Genomic DNA, 20,524 nt, shown 5'->3' on the forward strand with positions numbered 1-20,524 from the left:
ATGATCCGTGGACTGGATACACTTAACAAGAGAAATAAGATTTACTTACCCTAAGACACTCATCTACATATAGCAGATAGCCAAACCATTACTGAAACGAGAATCAGTAGAGGTAATGGTATATAAGAGTATATCGTCGATCTGAAAAGGGAGGTAGGAGAAGAAATCTCTACGACCGATAACAGAGAACCTATGAAATAGATACCCTAGTGGAAACCATGGTATTCAAATAGGCAATACTCTCTTCACATCCCTCTGACATTCACTGCACTCTGAGAGGAAAACCGGGATTCAGCCTGCTGCAAAGCGCATATCAACGTAGAAATCTAGCACAAACTTACTTCACCACCTCCATGGGAGGCAAAGTTTGTAAAACTGAATTGTGGGTGTGGTGAGGGGTGTATTTATAGGCATTTTGAGGTTTGGGAAACTTTGCCCCTCCTGGTAGGAATGTATATCCCATACGTCACTAGCTCATGGACTCTTGCCAATTACATGAAAGAAATCAACAGGCGATACTCCCTTCACATCCCTCTGACAAACACTGTACTCTGAGAGGAATTGTGCTTCAAAATGCTTAGAAGCGCTTATCATAGAAGAAATCAAGCACAAACTTACTTCCCCACCTCCATAGGAGGCAACATTTATAAAACTAAGGTGTAAGTGTGGTGGGAGGTGTATTTATAGGCATTTTGAGGTTTGGGACACTTTGCCCCTTCTGGTAGGAATGTATATCACATACATCACTAGCTCATGGACTCTTGCCATTTACATGAAAGAAACAAATACATATGTACAAACACACACACATATATATATATATATATATATACACACACACATATATATATATATATATATATATATATATATATATATATATATATATATATATATACACACACACACAGGGCTTTTTTCTGCCGGTACGCAATGGCACCTCCTCAAAGCACATCTGACTTTGTTAGATCATCAGGATTATCTAAATAATATCAGGTGAAATTGCTGCAGTATTAAAAACTGACAGGTTATTTTCAGCAAAACACGCTTGCAAAAAAAAAAAAAAAAGGGTTAAACTGCTGGTGATGTCAAATTAAATGGCATCTGGAACGACATAGTCACAGTCTGTTATGGGGGGAAATGATGGCGTGTGATGTGAGGGCGGGTCATACTCTCACAACTATTAACAGCAGCGCACCCTGAGTCTCAGTATTGTGCAGTCTTCAAACATAACAGTGACCTCAGATTGCACAGGGAGATTGCTGGCCCACACACAACACGCTGCAATAATTAGACTGCTGTTCTCCTCTTTCTCTGCGCAGTAGGTACTGTAGTGCCGTGATTTTTAACCTTTTTTTTGCCGTGGCACACTTTTTTACATTAAAAAATCCTGTGGCACACCACCATCCCAAAATTTAAAAAAAATCACAAATTGTAGCCTAATACAGCATATATATATATATATACACATACACACAAACACACACATACTGTATGTATTGTGCTGTTATGCCATGCCTCCTACAAACTACCCCTGCACTGGGAGTAAAAAACAAGCAAAGTTTAAAAAATATGTCACACTGTTGTCAGTCTGCCGTGGCACACCTGAGGATCTCTCACGGCACACTGGTTGAAAAACACTGCTGTAGTGTATATTATTCTCTCTGTTCCTACACAGATGGCACTTTCTCTGTCCTGACTTGAGGATTAAACCAAATCCACAGTTGGGGAGGGGGGAAGGGGAGAGATCATGTAAATAAAAACGATTTCTGCACTAATATTTTCTGCACTACTATAATTAATTTCAATTAAGATAAAAAGTTTTAAGTTTTTCATGTGCTGCATAATTAAAGATTTGCTCACCCCTGGGGTGACAGTTTCACAGTTTGTATAAACATATGTTCTGCATCACCGGCATAAATGATTTAGTGTGTCAATAGCCCTCTTGGCTGTGTTGGGGAAGATCAGTGGGGAGGGAGGGGTCTTCTGGTACTAAAGGAAGCAGCCTTCCTATGTAGTGTGTAGACATGCAGAGTTTCTAATAAAAATGCAGATATACTGTTAGTATTGTGTGTTTCTCAGTGTTAAGTCGGTGTGTCTGTGTGAGCTGTACTGTATGAGCATGGGTAGGTAACAATGTGTGTGTGTCTGTGTGAGCTGTGCTGTATGAGTCTGGGTATGTAACAATGTATGTGTGTCTGTGTGAGCTGTGATGTATGAGTGTGGGTAGGTAACAATGTGTGTGTGTATGTGTGAGCTGTGCTGTATGAGTCTGGGTAGGCAACAATGTGTGTGTGTGTCTGTTTGAGCTGTGCTGTATGAGTGTGGGTAGGTAACAATGTGTGTGAGCTGTGCTGCATGAGTGTGGGTAGGTATTGGTAACAATGTCTGTGTGTGTGAGCTGTGCTGTAAGAGTGTGGGTAGGATTGGTCACAATGTGTGTTTGTGTCTGTGCGAGCTGTGCTGTATGAGTGTGTGTTGGTAACTGTATGTGTCAGTGTAAAGTTCTTGTGTCTATGTTAGATGTGTTGTATGAGTGTGTTGGTAACTGTGTGCGTCAGTGTAAAGTTCTTGTGTCTGTGTGAGCTGTGCTGTATGAGTGTGTGTTGGTAACTATGTGTGTCAGTGTAAAGTTCTTGTGTCTGTGTGAGCTGTGCTGTATGAGTGGGTAGCTCACAATGTGTGTGTTTGTTAGTGTAAAGTTGTGTCTGTGTGAGCTGTGCTGTATGAATCTGGGTAGGTAACAATGTGTGTGTGAGCTGTGCTGTATGAGTGTGGGTGAGTGTGTGAGCTGTGCTGCATGAGTGTGGGTAGGTAACAATGTGTGTGTGTGTGTGTGTGTGTCTGTGTGTGTGAGCTGTGCTTTAAGAGTGTGGGTAGGATTGGTCACAATGTGTGTTTGTGTCTGTGTGAGCTGTGCTGTATGAGTGTATGTTGGTAACTGTGTGTGTCAGTGTAAAGTTTTTGTCTGTGTGAGCTGTGCTGTATGAGTGTGTGTTGGTAACTGTGTGCGTCAGTGTGAAGTTCTTGTGTCTGTGTGAGCTGTGCTGTATGAGTGTGTGATGATGATAAATAATGTGTGAGTTTCTTATGCGAGTACTTGTGTATAAAGTTAATCAAACAAGCACATTATACTTTTCATGTTTGGGGACAATGTGTGAGTTTCTCAGTGTAAAGTTGTGTCAGTGTGAGCAGTGCTGCATGTGTGTGTGTGTGTGTGTGTCAGTGTGAAGTCTCTGTGAGCTGTGTCAAAAGAGTGTGGGTAGGTCACAATGTATGTGTGTGTGTTTGTCAGTGTGAGTTGTGCTGTATGAGTGTGGGTAGGTCACAATGTGTGTGTCAGTGTGATGTGGTGTCTGTTAACTCTGCTATATGAGTGTGGGTAGCTCACAATGTGTGTGTTTGTTAGTGTCAAGTTGTGTCTGTGTAAGCTGTGCTATATGAGTGTGTGATGATGATAAATAATGTGTGAGTTTCTTATGCGAGTACTTGTGTATAAAGTTAATCAAACAAGCACATTATACTTTTCATGTTTGGGGACAATGTGTGAGTTTCTCAGTGTAAAGTTGTGTCAGTGTGAGCAGTGCTGCATGTGTGTGTGTGTGTGTGTCAGTGTGAAGTCTCTGTGAGCTGTGTCAAAAGAGTGTGGGTAGGTCACAATGTATGTGTGTGTGTTTGTCAGTGTGAGTTGTGCTGTATGAGTGTGGGTAGGTCACAATGTGTGTGTCAGTGTGATGTGGTGTCTGTGAACTGTGCTATATGAGTGCGGGTAGTTCACAATATGTGTGTCAGTGTGAAGTTGTGTCTGGGTGAGCGGTGCTGTATAAGTGAGAGTAGCTCACAATGTGTGTATCTGTGTGAAGTTGTGTCTGGGTGAGCTGTGCTGTATGAGTGCGGGCATGTCCCAATATGTGTGTCAGTGTGAAGTTATGTCTGAGTGGGCTGTGCTGTATAAGTGTGGGTAGGTCACAATGTGTGCGTCAGTGTGATGTCGTGTCTGTGAGCTGTGCTGTATGAGTGTGTGTTGGTCACATTGTGTGTTACTCAGTGGTAAGTTGTTGTGTCAGTGTGAGCTGTGCTGTATGAGTGTGCGTTGGTGACAAAAAAAGCCCCGTATATATACATATAAAGCCCTTTGCAGTTAGATGAAAACATGTAAAAGCATATTTATGAAATATTTATATGCAATAAAATGTTATACTGTGTATTTCACATGCCATTGTTCTGCACATAGCAGAATATGTTCTTTGTATTTTTAAATAGCTATTCCTATATATCTGCACATATCTAAACCTATATATAATCATATATAGGTATAGATATATATTTTACAGAAACACCATCAGATATATGTAGAAATATGTATTTATGAAGAATTAGAATATATTCTTATAAGTGAACATTGGAATGTGAAATATTCATATTTTCATGTTGAGTTAGCGCACTTAAGAATATGCAATCGGGTATATGCGCAAGATAGGTTATCATGCACTGTATTGTAAGTAAACCTTTTTACGTTCGTAGGGTTAGCGGGCAAGTCAAAACAGTTTATTTTAACTTCTAATACAAGCACAACCCCGACGCACAGAGAAAGCTTTCTTCTAGCGGAGTTAACTCCTGGCTAAAATTTAAGCCAACAAGATTAAATTAGCAAATATTTTATTCAATGTTTGTTGCACAAATTATCATTAGATCAATGTACATTAAATTATGCAATTATGTTCTGCTTTGAATAACTTGAATAACATTTATAAATAACAGAAAATTTTATAATAATGCAAAGTATTATACTACCCCACCCGGCTTCTTTATAATGCCATCTGGCTGGCCAAAATTTTCTGCATAGAACTATTTTCTTTACTATTTAAGAAAGTTTTGTTGATAATTTCTTAGTACATTTCCATACTGGTCTGGCTGGAACAATGTTTAGACTTTATCTGTGAAGCTCCCTTCTTGAAAACCGCAATACACAAAATATTAAATACTAATTAATTTAAACAAAACATAAACATATTTACCTGCATGGGTGAATTTACAGTATGGTGTTTCTAGTTGGTCTTCCTTTAAATCTTTCATGAGAGCTTTTGCAATACAACTTGAAACTTTCTTAAGATCAGTTAAATTTTCAGATCCTTTGCGGCTATTAAGATACAAAGTTCCAAGTTTGACCCACTCATTCTTTTCTTTACAATGCTGTGAAAAAAAATATATATATTATTTACTCATATAAATTATGTTCTAAAGTCATGATAGCTTAGAAAGGTTACTGCCAATTTAATATTTAATTGAAGCCAAGGCATGACAAAAAAAGGAATATAATTTCATATGTTGACCTATTAAGCTCTGCTATTAGAGGACTATATATTAGACATGTCATGCATTATTTTTATGGCAGTGCAGTCTGAAGATAATTAACTACAGCTTGTATTAAATATCCCCCACACCATAACACCACCACCACCAGCCTGAACCATTGATACAAGGCAGCTTTCATGTTGTTTACGCCAAATTCTGACCCTATCATCTGAATGTCACAGCTGAAATCCAGACTCATCAGACCAGGCAACGTTCATCTATTGTCCAATTTTGGTGAGCCTGTGCCTATTGTACCCTCAGTTTCCTGTTCTTAGCGGACAGGAGTGGCACCCGGTGTGGTCTTCTGCTGCTGTAGCCCATCTGCTTCAAGGTTCGACGTGTTGTGTGTTCAGAGATGGTATTCTACAACCTTGGTTGTAGACTACTGGGTATTTGAGTTACTGTTGCCTTTTTTCATCTCAAGCCAGTCTGCCCATTCTCCTCTGACATCAACAAGGCATTTTCGTCCACACAACTGCCACTCACTGGATATTTTCTCCTTTTCAGACCATTCTCTGTAAACCCTAGAGATGGTTGTGCGTGAAAATCCCAGTAGATCAGCAGTTATTTAAATACTCAGGCCAGCCCATCTGGCACCAACAACAATGCTACGTACAAAGTTACTTAAATCCCCTTTCTTCCACATTCTGGTGCTCGGTTTGAACTTCAGCTAGTCGTCTTCACTACGTCTAGATGCCTAAATGCAATGAGTTGCTACCATGTGATTGGCTGATTAGCAATATGTGTTACCAAGCAATTCAACAGGTGTATCTAATAAAATGGCCAGTGAGTGTGTATATATATATATATATATATATATATATATAAATATATATATATATATATATATAAAACAGAATTTATGCTTACCTGATAAATTACTTTCTCTTGCGGTGTATCCAGTCCACGGATTCATCCTTACTTGTGGGATATTCTCCTTCCCTACAGGAAGTGGCAAAGAGAGCACACAGCAGAGCTGTCCATATAGCTCCCCCCTAGCTCCACCCCCCCAGTCATTCGACCAAAGGTTAAGAAGCCAAAGGAGAAACCATAGGGTGCAGTGGTGACTGTAGTTTAAACAAATTTTTTTTTTTTTTTTTATACCTGACTTAATTGCCAGGGCGGGCCGTGGACTGGATACACCACAAGAGAAAGTAATTTATCAGGTAAGCATAAATTCTGTTTTCTCTTGCAAGGTGTATCCAGTCCACTGATTCATCCTTACTTGTGGGATACCAATACCAAAGCTTTAGGACACGGATGAAGGGAGGGAACAAGACAGGTACCTTAAACGGAAGGCACCACTGCTTGCAAAACCTTTCTCCCAAAAATAGCCTCTAAAGAAGCAAAAGTATAGAATTTATAAAATTTGGCAAAAGTATGCAGTGAAGACCAAGTCGCTGCCTTACAAATCTGTTCAAGAGAAGCCTCATTTTTGAAAGCCCATGTGGAAGCCACTGCTCTGGTAGAATGAGCAGCAATTCTTTCAGGAGGCTGCTGGCCAGCAGTCTCATAGGCCAAACGGATGATGCTTTTCAGCCAAAAGGAAAGAGAGGTAGCAGTCGCTTTCTGACCTCTCCTCTTACCAGAATAGATAACAAACAAAGAAGATGTTTGTCTGAAATCCTTAGTTGCTTGTAAATAGAACTTTAAAGCACGAACTATATCAAGATTATGCAAAAGATGTTCCTTCTTCGAAGATGGGTTAGGACACAGAGAAGGAACAACTATTTCCTGGTTAATATTCTTGTTAGAAACAACTTTAGGAAGAAAACCAGGTTTGGTACGCAAAACTACCTTATCTGCGTGGAACACCAGATAAGGTGAATCACACTGTAAGGCAGATAATTCTGAGACTCTTCGAGCAGAAGAGATAGCTGCCAAAAACAAAACTTTCCAAGATAACAACTTAATATCTATGGAATGTAAAGGTTCAAACGGAACCCCTTGAAGAACTGAAAGAACTAGATTTACACTCCATGGCGGAGCCACAGGTTTCTAGACAGGCTTGATTCTGACTAAAGCCTGTGCAAACACTTGAACGTCCGGTACCTCTGCCAGATGCTTGTGCAAAAGGATAGACAGAGCAGATATCTGTCCCTTTAAAGAACTAGCCGACAATCCTTTCTCCAAACCGTCTTGGAGAAAAGACAATATCCTGGGAATCCTAATCTTACTCCATGAGTGACCCTTGGATTCACACCAACAAAGATATTTCCACCATATCTTATGGTAGACTTTCCTGGTGACAGGCTTTCTAGCCTGGATCAGAGTATCTATAACTTACTCAGAAAAACCACGCTTTGAAAAAATTAAGCGTTCAATCTCCAAGCAGTCAGACGTAGAGAAACTAGATTTGGATGCTTGAATGGACCATGTATTAGAAGGTCCTGCCTCATTTGCCGTGTCCATGGTGGGACAGATGACATGTCCACTAGGTCTGCAAACCAAGTCCTGCGTGGCCACGCAGGCGCTATCAAAATCACTGACGCCTTCTCCTGCTTGATTCTGGCGATCAGACGAGGGAGAAGAGGAAACGGTGGGAAAAAATAAGCCAGATTGAAGGACCAAGGCGCTACTAGAGCATCTATCAATGTCATCTTGGGGTCCCGGGACCTGGATCCGTAGAGAGGAAGCTTGGTGTTCTGATGGGACGCCATCAGGTCCAACTCTGGAATGCCCCATAGCTGAGTCAGCTGGGCAAATACCTCCGGGTGGAGTTCCCACTCCCCCTGGTGAAAAGTCTGACGACTTAGAAAATCCGCCTCCCAGTTGTCTACACCTGGGATGTGAATTGCTGAGAGATGGCAGGAGTGGGCCTCCGCCCACCTGATTATTTTGGTTACTTCCCTCATCGCTAAAGAATTCTTTGTTCCCCCTGGATGATTGATGTAAGCTACAGTCGTAATGTTGTCCGACTGGAATCTTATGAATTTGGCCACAGATAGGTGAGGCCATGCCTGAAGCGCGTTGAATATCGCCCTCAGTTTGAGCTACAGATGGCCGAGGAATGGAATGAAGAACTCGGCAAGTAGTTAAAAGTTTCAACTTTCTGACCTCTGTCAGAAATATTTTAATTTCTACCGAATCTATTGGTGTTCCTAGGAAGGGAACCCTTGTGAGTGGGGACAGGGAACTCTTTTTGATGTTTATCTTCCACCCGTGAGACCTTAGAAAGGCCAATACAATCTCCGTGTGAGCCTTGGCTCTGTGAAAAGACGGCGTCTGAATTAAGATGTCGTCCAAATAAGGCGCCACTGCTATGCCCCGCGGTCTTAGAACCGCCAGAAGGGACCCTTCTTTGTGAAAATTCTGGGAGCAGTGGCTAAACCGAATGGAAGAGCCACAAACTGGTAATGCTTGTCTAGAAAAGCGAACCGGAGGAACTGATGATGATCTTTGTGGATTGGGATATGCAGGTACGCATCCTTTAGATCCACGGTAGTCATATATTGACCTTCCTGGATCATAGGTAAGATTGTCCGAATGGTCTCCATCTTGAATGATGAGTCTCTGAGGAATTTGTTTAGAAATTTGAGATCCAGGATTGGTCTGAAAGTTGCTTCTTTTTTGGGAACCACAAACAGGTTTGAGTAAAACCCCAGCCCTTGTTCCGCAATTGGAACTGGGTGGATCACTCCCATTGTATGTAGGTCTTCTACACAGCGTCTGTAGACAGACGAGAAATATGGAACCTTCCCCTTGGAGGGGAGTCCTTGAATTCTAGAAGATATCCCTGGGTAACAATCTCTAAAGCCCAGGGATCGAGAACATCTCTTGCCCAGGCCTGAGCAAAGAGAGAAAGTCTGCCCCCTAACTAGATCCAGTTCCGGATCGGGGGCTACCCCGTCATGCTGTCTTAGTAGCAGCTGCAGGCTTTTTGGCCTGTTTACCCTTGTTCCAGCCCTGATAAGGCTTCCAGGTTGCCTTGGGCTGTGAAGCGTTACCCTCTTGCTTTGCAGCTGTAGAGGCTGATGGGACCGCTCCTGAAATTACGAAAGGAACGAAAATTAGCTTTGTTTTTAGCCTTGAAAGGCTTGTCCTGAGGGAGAGCATAGCCCTTTCCCCGGTGATTTCTGAAATAATCTCTTTCAATTCTGGCCCAAAAAGGTTATTTCCCTTGAAAGGGATATTTAATCATTTGGATTTTGACGACACATCGGCCGACCATGACTTGAGCCAAAGCGCTCTGCGTGCCATAATGGCGAAGCCTGAATTTTTTGCCGCCAACTTAGCTAATTGCAAAGCGGCATCTGTGATAAATGAATTAGCCAGCTTTAGAGCCTTAATTCTATCCATAATTTCGTCATATGAGGTCTCCTTCTGGAGCGACTCCTCCAGCGCCTCAAACCAGAAAGCTGCTGCAGTAGTTACAGGAACAATGCAGGCAATAGGTTGGAGAAGAAAGCCTTGTTGAACAAAGATTTTCTTAAGTAAACCTTCTAACTTTTTATCCATAGGATCTTTAAAAGCACAACTGTCTTCAATTGGTATGGTTGTGCGCTTAGCAAGTGTCGAAACAGCCCCCTCTACCTTAGGGACCGTCTGCCACGAGTCCCGTCTAGGGTCAGTAATGGGAAACATTTTCTTAAAAATAGGTGGGGGGACAAAAGGGACACCTGGTCTATCCCACTCCCTAGTAACAATATCCGCAACCCTCTTAGGGATCGGAAATGCATCAGTGTATACAGGAACCTCTAGGTACTTGTCCAACAACTTCTCTGGGACCACCATAGGGTCACAATCATCCAGAGTAGCTAATACCTCCCTGAGCAAAACGCGGAGGTGTTCCAATTTAAATTTAAATGCTAATGAATCTGACTCTGCCCGATGAGAAACCTTTCCTGAATCGGAAATTTCTCCCTCAGACATCAAATCCCTCACCTCCATTTCAGAGCGTTGTGAGGGTACATCAGATAAGGCTACCAAAGCTTCAGACTGTTCATAATCTGTTCTTAAAACAGAGCTATCACGCTTTGTAGGAAAAACTGGCAGTTTGGATAGAAAGGCCGCAAGGGAATTATCCATAACTGTCGCTAGTTGTTGCAATGTAATAGGGGCAGACGCACTACAGGCACTAAGCGTCGCTTGCGCAGGCGTAACTGGTTGTGACACATGGGGAGAGGTAGACGTACTATCCTCATTACCTTCAGTCTGAGAATCATCTTGGGCCACATTTTTAAGTGCAACAATATGATCTTTAAAGCGTATAGACATATTAGTGCAATTGGGACACATTCTGAGAGGGGGTTCCACCATGGCTTCTAAACACATTGAACAAGGATTTTCCTTAGTGTCAGACATGTTTAACAGACTAGTAACATACACAAGCAAGCCTGGGAAACACTTTAATCAAATAAAAAACAAAATTTGAAAAAAAACGTTACTGTGCCTTTAAGAAATAAAAAGAGCACACAATTTTACAAAACAGTGAAAAATGCACCAATCCTTTTGACATTTTCACAGTATGTACCTAAGGCTTTAATATGATCGCACAGCAAGTTTCAGAACGATTAACCCCTTAATGCCCAAACCGGAGCAGCCTAAAGCCAACAACCGGTTAACAAACTACAGCACCTTGCCACAGCTTACTACTGTGGCCCTACCTGCCCTTAGGGATCAGTTTTGGAGAAATAAAGCTTCTTCTAGGCCCTCAATCAGCAGCTGGACCCTCCATGTGAAGGAGCATGAAACAGTCTCTCAATTCTAAGTGCGCATCTGAGGCACGAAATTAGGCCTCTCCCACTCCACTCCGGAGTTGTGAGGCCTACAAAAATCACTTCTAAGTGACTAAATTTATGCCATGTGGATAATAACCCCAGTAAAACACTCCAAAGTGCCTAAAAAGGTGTCTCCAATTAGTATTTTTTAATAAATAATCGATTACCCTGCCTTAGTGTCAACCAGCCTATTTAGCCCTGTCATGTAAGCATTCAATTCTATACTAAGTCTCAGAACATAGCTTACCCTCCCCACATGGGGATCTTGTCAGTCTTCTAGCATTATCTCAGTCTTGTCTAGAAATAAATGACTGAACATACCTCATTGCAGTCAAGCCTGCAAACTGTTCCCCCCAACTGAAGTTTTCTGGTACTCCTCAGTCCTGTGTGGGAACCGCAGTGGATTTTAGTTACAACATGCTAAAATCATTTTCCTCTCAACAGAAATCTTCATCACTTTTCTGCTAGAGAGTAAATAGTACAAACCGGTACCATTTAAAAATAACAAACTCTTGATTGAAGATATAAAACTACAATTCTAACACCACATTCACTTTACCCTCCCTGAGAGAGAACCTAGTGCGTTAACGCGGCAAAGAGAATGACTGAGGGGTGGAGCCAGGGGGGGAGCTATATGGACAGCTCTGCTGTGTGCTCTCTTTGCCACTTCCTGTAGGGAAGGAGAATATCCCACAAGTAAGGATGAATCCGTGGACTGGATACACCTTGCAAGAGATATATATATATATATATATATATATATATACACACATATATATATATATATATATATATATATATACACCGTATATATATATATATATATATATATATATATATATACACACACATACCCACCCACCTAAGTATACAGCAGAAGCTAATACACCCCTGTAAAATATCACTTAAATGCTAAATGGTTCAAAATTGTATCACCCCAACAGGCCAGATTTCCAGGATTACCTTAGGTGAGAGCAGGTAAAATAACCAGGTTTACTAATCAGCTGATTATTTTACCTGTTCTCCATTTCAGAGATCCTCTCAAAATGGGGCCTGTTAGGGAGGCCTGAGGACAGGTTTGAAAACCAGTGCCTTACAGTAATTGCATTACTTCTAAGTTGAACAGTAGGGTGTTTGCTCTTGTGTAAAACTAAAACCTAACAGTTTAGATTTACTATATTAAAAATACAATCCGTATAGCAGGAAGAAAAGTCAGTGCACCTTTCATTGAAGGGGCACTCAAGTCAAAATTAAACTCATGATTCAGGTAGAGCAGCAATTTTAAACAACTTTCCAATTTACTTCTATTAACAAAATGTGCAGTCTTTTTAGAGTAACACTTTTTGAGACCAGCTCCTACTGAGCATGTGTAAGAATTCACAGAATATACGTGTATGCATTTGTGATTGGCTGATGGCTGTCACATGATACAGGAGGAATGGAAATACACAACTGAAATTTGTCAGAAAAAAACATCTACTACTCATTTGAAGTGCTATTCCATTGTCTTGTTATTATGTATTTGTTTAATACGCAAATCTACTATATTTACTGGTCCTTTAATGAGATTCAAATCTTTTAATTTTTAAATAATTTGTATGTCCACATTTATTTATTGTATTTTTTTTATTTTTGAAAAGAGCTTTATAGAAAAGTAACATTTTACAACATAGTGTTAAACAGCCAGTAATGAAACAAATGAAGTAATAATGTTAAAGGGACACTGAACCCAAATTTTTCTCTTTCGTGATTTAGATAGAGCATGACATTTTAAGCAACTTTCTAATTTACTCCTATTGTCAATTTTTCTACGTTCTCTTTGTATCTTTATTTGAAATGCAAGAATGTAAGTTTAGATGACGGACCATTTTTGGTGATCAACCTGGGTTGTTCTTGCTGATTGGTGAATAAATTCATCCACCAATCAAAAAGTGCTGTCCAGAGTACTGAAACAAAAAAAGCTTAGATGCATTCTTTTTCAAATAAAGATAGCAAGAGAACGAAGAAAAATTGATAATAGGAGTAATTTAGAAAGTTGCTTAACCCCTTAACGACCAACGACGTATGGGGTACGTCCTGCAAAAAAATGCAGTTAATGACCAAGGACGTACCCCGTATGTCGTTGGTCTTTGAAAGCAGTGGAAGCGATCCTGATCACTTCCAACTGCTTTCATGTTATAGCAGTGATGCCTCGATATTGAGGCATCCTGCTATAACATTTTTTAGCCGTCCGATGCAGAGAGAGCCACCCTGTGGCCCTCTCTGCATCGGTCATCAATGGCCATGTTCGTTGGTGGGTGGGAGCTGATCCAGGGAGGCGGGTGGGCGGCCATCGGTGGGAAGGGGGCGGGATCGAGTGCACGCAAGTGCGCGCGCGTGCATGTGAGCATGTGTGCGCGCGTGTGCACGGGAGCGGGTGCGCGCGCGGGGGGTGGGAAACCTACACTATGGAACAACTGTGGTACTTGGTGGGAGAGAGGGTGGGAACATTAAACATTTTAACGATCTGGGAGGGTGGGAGGTTGGGGGTTGAGGGGGGGCAGCTACACTACAGAAAATAGTATTTTTAAAATAATAAAATAAAAAAATTGATAAAAAACATATTTGATTTCAAACTGGGTACTGGCAGACAGCTGCCAGTACCCAATATGGCACATAATAAGGCAGAGAGGGGGGTTAGAGAGCTGTTTGGGGGGATCAGGGAGGTTGGGGGCTAAGGGGGGATCATACAGAGCAGAATTATTATTGTTTTTTTTTTTAAATCCCCAAAAAACTCTTATTTTAGTACTGGCAGACTTACTGCCAGTACTTAAGATGGCGGGGACAATTGTGGGGTGGGGGAGGGAAGAGAGCTGTTTGGGAGGGATCAGGGGGTGTGATGTGTCATGTGGGAGGTTGATACCTACACTAAAGCTAAAATTAACCCTACAAGCTCCCTAATTAACCCCTTCAATGCTGGGCATTATACACGTGTGGTGCGCAAAGGCATTTAGCTGCCTTCTAATTACCAAAAAGCAAAGCCAAAGCCATATATGTCTGCTATTTCTGAACAAAGGGGATCCCAGAGAAGCTTTTACAACAATTTATGCCATAATTGCACAAGCTGTTTGTAAATAATTTCAGTGAGAAACCTAAAATTGTAAAAAATGTAAAGCTATTTTTTATTATTTCGCATTTGGCGGTGAAATGGTGGCATGAAATATACCAAAATGGACCTAGATCAATACTTTGGGTAGTCTACTACATTATACTAAAGCTAAAATTAACCCTACAAGCTCCCTAATTAACCCCTTCAATGCTGGGCATAATACACGTGTGGTGCGCAGTGGCATTTAGCGGCCTTCTAAATACCAAAAAGCAATGCCAAAGCCATATATGTCTGCTATTTCTGAACAAAGGGGATCCCAGAGAAGCATTTACAACCATTTATGCCATAATTGCACAAGTTGTTTGTAAATAACTTCAGTGAGAAACCTAAAGTTTGTGAAACAATTTGTGAAAAAGTGAACAATTTTTTTTTATTTGATCGCATTTGGTAGTGAAATGGTTGCATGAAATATACTAAAATGGGCCTAGATCAATACTTTGGGATGTCTTCTAAAAAAATATATATACATGTCAAGGGATATTCAGGTATTCCTGAAAGATATCAGTGGCCCAATGTAACTAGCGCTAATTTTGAAAAAAAGTGGTTTGAAAATAGCAAAGTGCTACTTGTATTTATTTCCCTATAACTTGCAAAAAAACCCCAAAGAACATGTAAACATTGGGTATTTCTAAACTCAGGACAAAATTTAGAAACTATTTAGCATGGGTGTTTTTTGGTGGTTGTAGATGTGTAACAGATTTTGGGGTTCAAAGTTAAAAAAAAGTGTGTTTTTTTCCATTTTTTCCTCATATTTTATAATTTTTTTATAGTAAATTATAAGATATGATGAAAATAATGGTATCTTTAGAAAGTCCATTTAATGGCGAGAAAAACGGTATATAATATGTGTGTGTACAGTAAATGAGTAAGAGGAAAAACATAATTTATGCTTACCTGATAAATTTATTTCTCTTGTAGTGTATCCAGTCCACGGATCATCCATTACTTATGGGATATTAACTCCTCCCCAACAGGAAGTGCAAGAGGATTCACCCAGCAGAGCTGCTATATAGCTCCTCCCCTAACTGCCATTACCAGTCATTCGACCGAAAACATGCAGAGAAAGGAAAACCATAGGGTGCAGTGGTGACTGTAGTTTAATGGAAAAATTACCTGCCTTAAAGTGACAGGGCGGGCCGTGGACTGGATACACTACAAGAGAAATAAATTTATCAGGTAAGCATAAATTATGTTTTCTCTTGTTAAGTGTATCCAGTCCACGGATCATCCATTACTTATGGGATACCAATACCAAAGCTAAAGTACACGGATGACGGGAGGGACAGGCAGGCTCTTTATACGGAAGGAACCACTGCCTGAAGAACCTTTCTCCCAAAAACAGCCTCCGAAGAAGCAAAAGTGTCAAATTTGTAAAATTTGGAAAAAGTATGAAGAGAAGACCAAGTTGCAGCCTTGCAAATCTGTTCAACAGAAGCCTCATTCTTAAAGGCCCAAGTGGAAGCCACAGCTCTAGTAGAATGTGCTGTAATTCTTTCAGGAGGCTGCTGTCCAGCAGTCTCATAGGCTAACCGTATTATGCTACGAAGCCAAAAGGAGAGAGAGGTAGCCGAAGCTTTTTGACCTCTCCTCTGACCAGAATAAACGACAAACAGGGAAGACGTTTGTCGAAAATCCTTAGTTGCCTGTAGATAAAATTTCAGGGCACGGACTACATCTAGATTGTGTAGCAGACGTTCCTTTTTCGAAGAAGGATTAGGACACAAAGATGGAACCACAATCTCTTGATTGATATTCCTGTTAGTGACCACCTTAGGTAGGAACCCAGGTTTAGTACACAGAACTACCTTGTCTGAATGAAAAATCAGATAAGGAGAATCACAATGTAAGGCAGATAACTCAGAGACTCTTCGAGCCGAGGAAATCGCCATTAAAAACAGAACTTTCCAAGATAACAACTTGATATCAATGGAATGAAGGGGTTCAAACCGAACCCCCTGTAAAACATTAAGAACTAAGTTCAAACTCCATGGTGGAGCAACAGTTTTAAACACAGGCTTGATCCTAGCTAAAGCCTGACAAAAAGCTTGAACGTCCGGAACTTCTGACAGACGTTTGTGTAAAAGAATGGACAGAGCTGAAATCTGTCCCTTTAAGGAACTAGCGGATAAACCCTTTTCTAAACCTTCTTGTAGAAAAGACAATATCCTCGGAATCCTAACCTTACTCCATGAGTAACTCTTGGATTCGCACCAATATAAGTATTTGCGCCATATCTTATGGTAAATCTTTCTGGTAACAGGCTTCCTAGCCTGTATTAAGGTATCAATAACTGACTCAGAAAAACCACGTTTTGATAAAATCAAGCGTTCAATTTCCAAGCAGTCAGCTTCAGAGAAATTAGATTTTGATGTTTGAAGGGACCCTGGATCAGAAGGTCCTGTTTCAGAGGTAGCGACCAAGGTGGACAGGATGACATGTCCACTAGATCTGCATACCAAGTCCTGCGTGGCCATGCAGGCGCTATTAGAATCACTGATGCTCTCTCCTGTTTGATTCTGGCAATCAATCGAGGAAGCATCGGGAAGGGTGGAAACACATAAGCCATCCCGAAGGTCCAAGGTGCTGTCAAAGCATCTATCAGAACCGCTCCCGGATCCCTGGATCTGGACCCGTAACGAGGAAGCTTGGCGTTCTGTCGAGACGCCATGAGATCTATCTCTGGTTTGCCCCAACGTCGAAGTATTTGGGCAAAGACCTCCGGATGAAGTTCCCACTCCCCCGGATGAAAAGTCTGACGACTTAAGAAATCCGCCTCCCAGTTCTCCACTCCCGGGATGTGGATTGCTGACAGGTGGCAAGAGTGAGACTCTGCCCAGCGAATTATCTTTTGATACTTCCATCATTGCTAGGGAGCTTCTTGTCCCTCCCTGATGGTTGATGTAAGCTACAGTCGTGATGTTGTCCGACTGAAACCTGATGAACCCCCGAGTTGTTAACTGGGGCCAAGCCAGAAGGGTATTGAGAACTGCTCTCAATTCCAGAATGTTTATTGGTAGGAGACTCTCCTCCTGATTCCATTGTCCCTGAGCCTTCAGAGAATTCCCGACAGCGCCCCAACCTAGTAGGCTGGCGTCTGTTGTTACAATTGTCCAGTCCGGCCTGCTGAATGGCATCCCCCTGGACAGATGTGGCCGAGAAAGCCACCATAGAAGAGAATTTCTGGTCTCTTGAGTAGGGGACAAGTCTGAGTAATCCCCATTCCACTGACTTAGCATGCACAATTGCAGCGGTCTGAGATGTAGGCGTGCAAAGGGTACTATGTCCATTGCTGCTACCATTAAGCCGATCACCTCCATGCATTGAGCTACTGACGGGTGTTGAATGGAATGAAGGACACGGCATGCATTTTGAAGCTTTGTTAACCTGTCTTCTGTCAGGTAAATCTTCATTTCTACAGAATCTATAAGAGTCCCCAAGAAGGGAACTCTTGTGAGTGGAAAGAGAGAACTCTTCTTTTCGTTCACCTTCCATCCATGCGACCTTAGAAATGCCAGTACTAACTCTGTATGAGACTTGGCAGTTTGAAAGCTTGAAGCTTGTATCAGAATGTCGTCTAGGTACGGATCTACCGCAATTCCTCGCGGTCTTAGTACCGCCAGAAGAGCACCCAGAACCTTTGTGAAGATTCTCGGAGCCGTAGCCAATCCGAATGGAAGAGCTACAAACTGGTAATGCCTGTCTAGAAAGGCAAACCTTAGATACCGGTAAAGATCTTTGTGAATCGGTATGTGAAGGTAAGCATCCTTTAAATCCACTGTGGTCATGTACTGACCCTTTTGGATCATGGGTAAAATTGTCCGAATAGTTTCCATTTTGAACGATGGAACTCTTAGGAATTTGTTTAGGATCTTTAAATCCAAGATTGGCCTGAAAGTTCCCTCTTTTTTGGGAACCACAAACAGATTTGAGTAAAACCCTTGTCCTTGTTCCGACCGCGGAACCGGATGGATCACTCCCATTAATAAAAGATCTTGTACGCAGCGTAGAAACGCCTCTTTCTTTATTTGGTTTGTTGACAACCTTGACAGATGAAATCTCCCTCTTGGGGGAGAGAATTTGAAGTCTAGAAGGTATCCCTGAGATATGATCTCTAACGCCCAGGGATCCTGGACATCTCTTGCCCAAGCCTGGGCGAAGAGAGAAAGTCTGCCCCCCACTAGATCCGTTCCCGGATCGGGGGCCCTCGATTCATGCTGTCTTAGGGGCAGCAGCAGGTTTCCTGGCCTGCTTGCCCTTGTTCCAGGACTGGTTAGGTCTCCAGCCTTGTCTGTAGCGAGCAACAGCTCCTTCCTGTTTTGGTGCAGAGGAAGTTGATGCTACTCCTGCTTTGAAATTACGAAAGGAACGAAAATTAGACTGTCTAGCCTTAGGTTTGGCTCTGTCTTGAGGCAGGGCATGGCCTTTACCTCCTGTAATGTCAGCGATAATTTCTTTCAACCCGGGCCCGAATAAGGTCTGCCCTTTGAAAGGTATATTAAGCAATTTAGATTTAGAAGTAACGTCAGCTGACCAGGATTTTAGCCACAGTGCTCTGCGTGCCTGAATGGCGAATCCGGAATTCTTAGCCGTAAGTTTAGTTAAATGTACTACGGCATCTGAAATAAATGAGTTAGCTAACTTAAGGGCTTTAAGCTTGTGTGTAATCTCATCTAATGGAGCTGATTCAAGTGTCTCTTCCAGAGACTCAAACCAAAATGCTGCTGCAGCCGTGACAGGCGCAATGCATGCAAGAGGTTGCAATATAAAACCTTGTTGAACAAACATTTTCTTAAGGTAACCCTCTAACTTTTTATCCATTGGATCTGAAAAGGCACAGCTATCCTCCACCGGGATAGTGGTACGCTTAGCTAAAGTAGAAACTGCTCCCTCCACCTTAGGGACCGTTTGCCATAAGTCCCGTGTGGTGGCGTCTATTGGAAACATCTTTCTAAATATCGGAGGGGGTGAGAACGGCACACCGGGTCTATCCCACTCCTTAGTAACAATTTCAGTAAGTCTCTTAGGTATAGGAAAAACGTCAGTACTCGCCGGTACCGCAAAATATTTATCCAACCTACACATTTTCTCTGGTATTGAAACTGTGTTACAATCATTCAGAGCCGCTAACACCACCCCTAGTAATACACGGAGGTTTTCCAGCTTAAATTTAAAATTTGAAATATCTGAATCCAGTTTGTTTGGATCAGAACCGTCACCCGCAGAATGAAGCTCTCCGTCCTCATGTTCTGCAAATTGTGACGCAGTGTCTGACATGGCCCTAATATTATCAGCGCACTCTGTTCTCACCCCAGAGTGATCACGCTTACCTCTTAGTTCTGGTAATTTAGCCAAAACTTCAGTCATAACAGTAGCCATATCCTGTAATGTGATTTGTAATGGCCGCCCAGATGTACTTGGCGCTACAATATCACGCACCTCCCGAGCGGGAGATGCAGGTACTGACACGTGAGGCGAGTTAGTCGGCATAACTCTCCCCTCGTTGTTTGGTGAAATATGTTCAATTTGTACAGATTGACTTTTATTTAAAGTAGCATCAATACAGTTAGTACATAAATTTCTATTGGGCTCCACTTTGGCTTTAGCGCATATAGCACAGATATCTTCCTCTGAATCAGACATGTTTAACACACTAGCAAATAAACTAGCAACTTGGAAATACTTTTCAAGTAATTTACTATAATATGAAAACGTACTGTGCCTATAAGAAGCACAGAAAAAGTTATGACAGTTGAAAATTAATAAACTGAAAAGTTATAGCATCAAATCTTTGTAAAAAACACAATTTTAGCAAAGGATTGCTCCCATTAGCAAAGGATAACTAACCCTGATAGCTAACAGTGAGAGAGATCAGTAAACTGTCATAAATTAAATAAAACGACTGCCAAGTGGAAAAAAATAGTGCCCAAAACATTTTTTCACCCAGTACCTCAGAAAATTAAACGATTTTACATGCCAGCAAAAAACGTTTAACATTAATAAATTGAGTGTTATTAAAAAGCCTGATGCTAGTCCCTGCAAATTAGGCTAAAGTCTTATGCATACAGTATAATTCCAGTGAAGTGCCATTCCCCAGAATACTGAAGTGTAAAATATACATACATGACAGCCTGATACCAGTTGCTGCTACTGCATTTAAGGCTGAGTTTACATTATATCGGTATGGCAGAATTTTCTCATCAATTCCATTGTCAGAAAATAATAAGCTGCTACATACCTCTTTGCAGATTAATCTGCCCGCTGTCCCCTGATCTGAAGTTTACCTCTCCTCAGATGGCCGAGA

General features: G+C 41.5%; 1 protein-coding gene across 1 annotated transcript in view; it reads right to left on the reverse strand.

Annotated features, from left to right (window-relative positions):
- Positions 1-20,524, reverse strand: part of TOPAZ1 (testis and ovary specific TOPAZ 1) — a gene marked incomplete at its 5' end in the record, with an annotated part of 739,661 nt that overhangs the window by 366,683 nt on the left and 352,454 nt on the right. The window contains one exon of the mRNA XM_053715746.1: positions 5,019-5,193. Coding sequence (XP_053571721.1) covers positions 5,019-5,193 — 175 coding nt within the window. The remainder of the gene's footprint in view (positions 1-5,018; positions 5,194-20,524) is intronic.

The sequence above is a fragment of the Bombina bombina genome, chromosome 5 (assembly GCF_027579735.1).
Source record: "Bombina bombina isolate aBomBom1 chromosome 5, aBomBom1.pri, whole genome shotgun sequence".
NCBI lineage: Eukaryota > Metazoa > Chordata > Amphibia > Anura > Bombinatoridae > Bombina > Bombina bombina.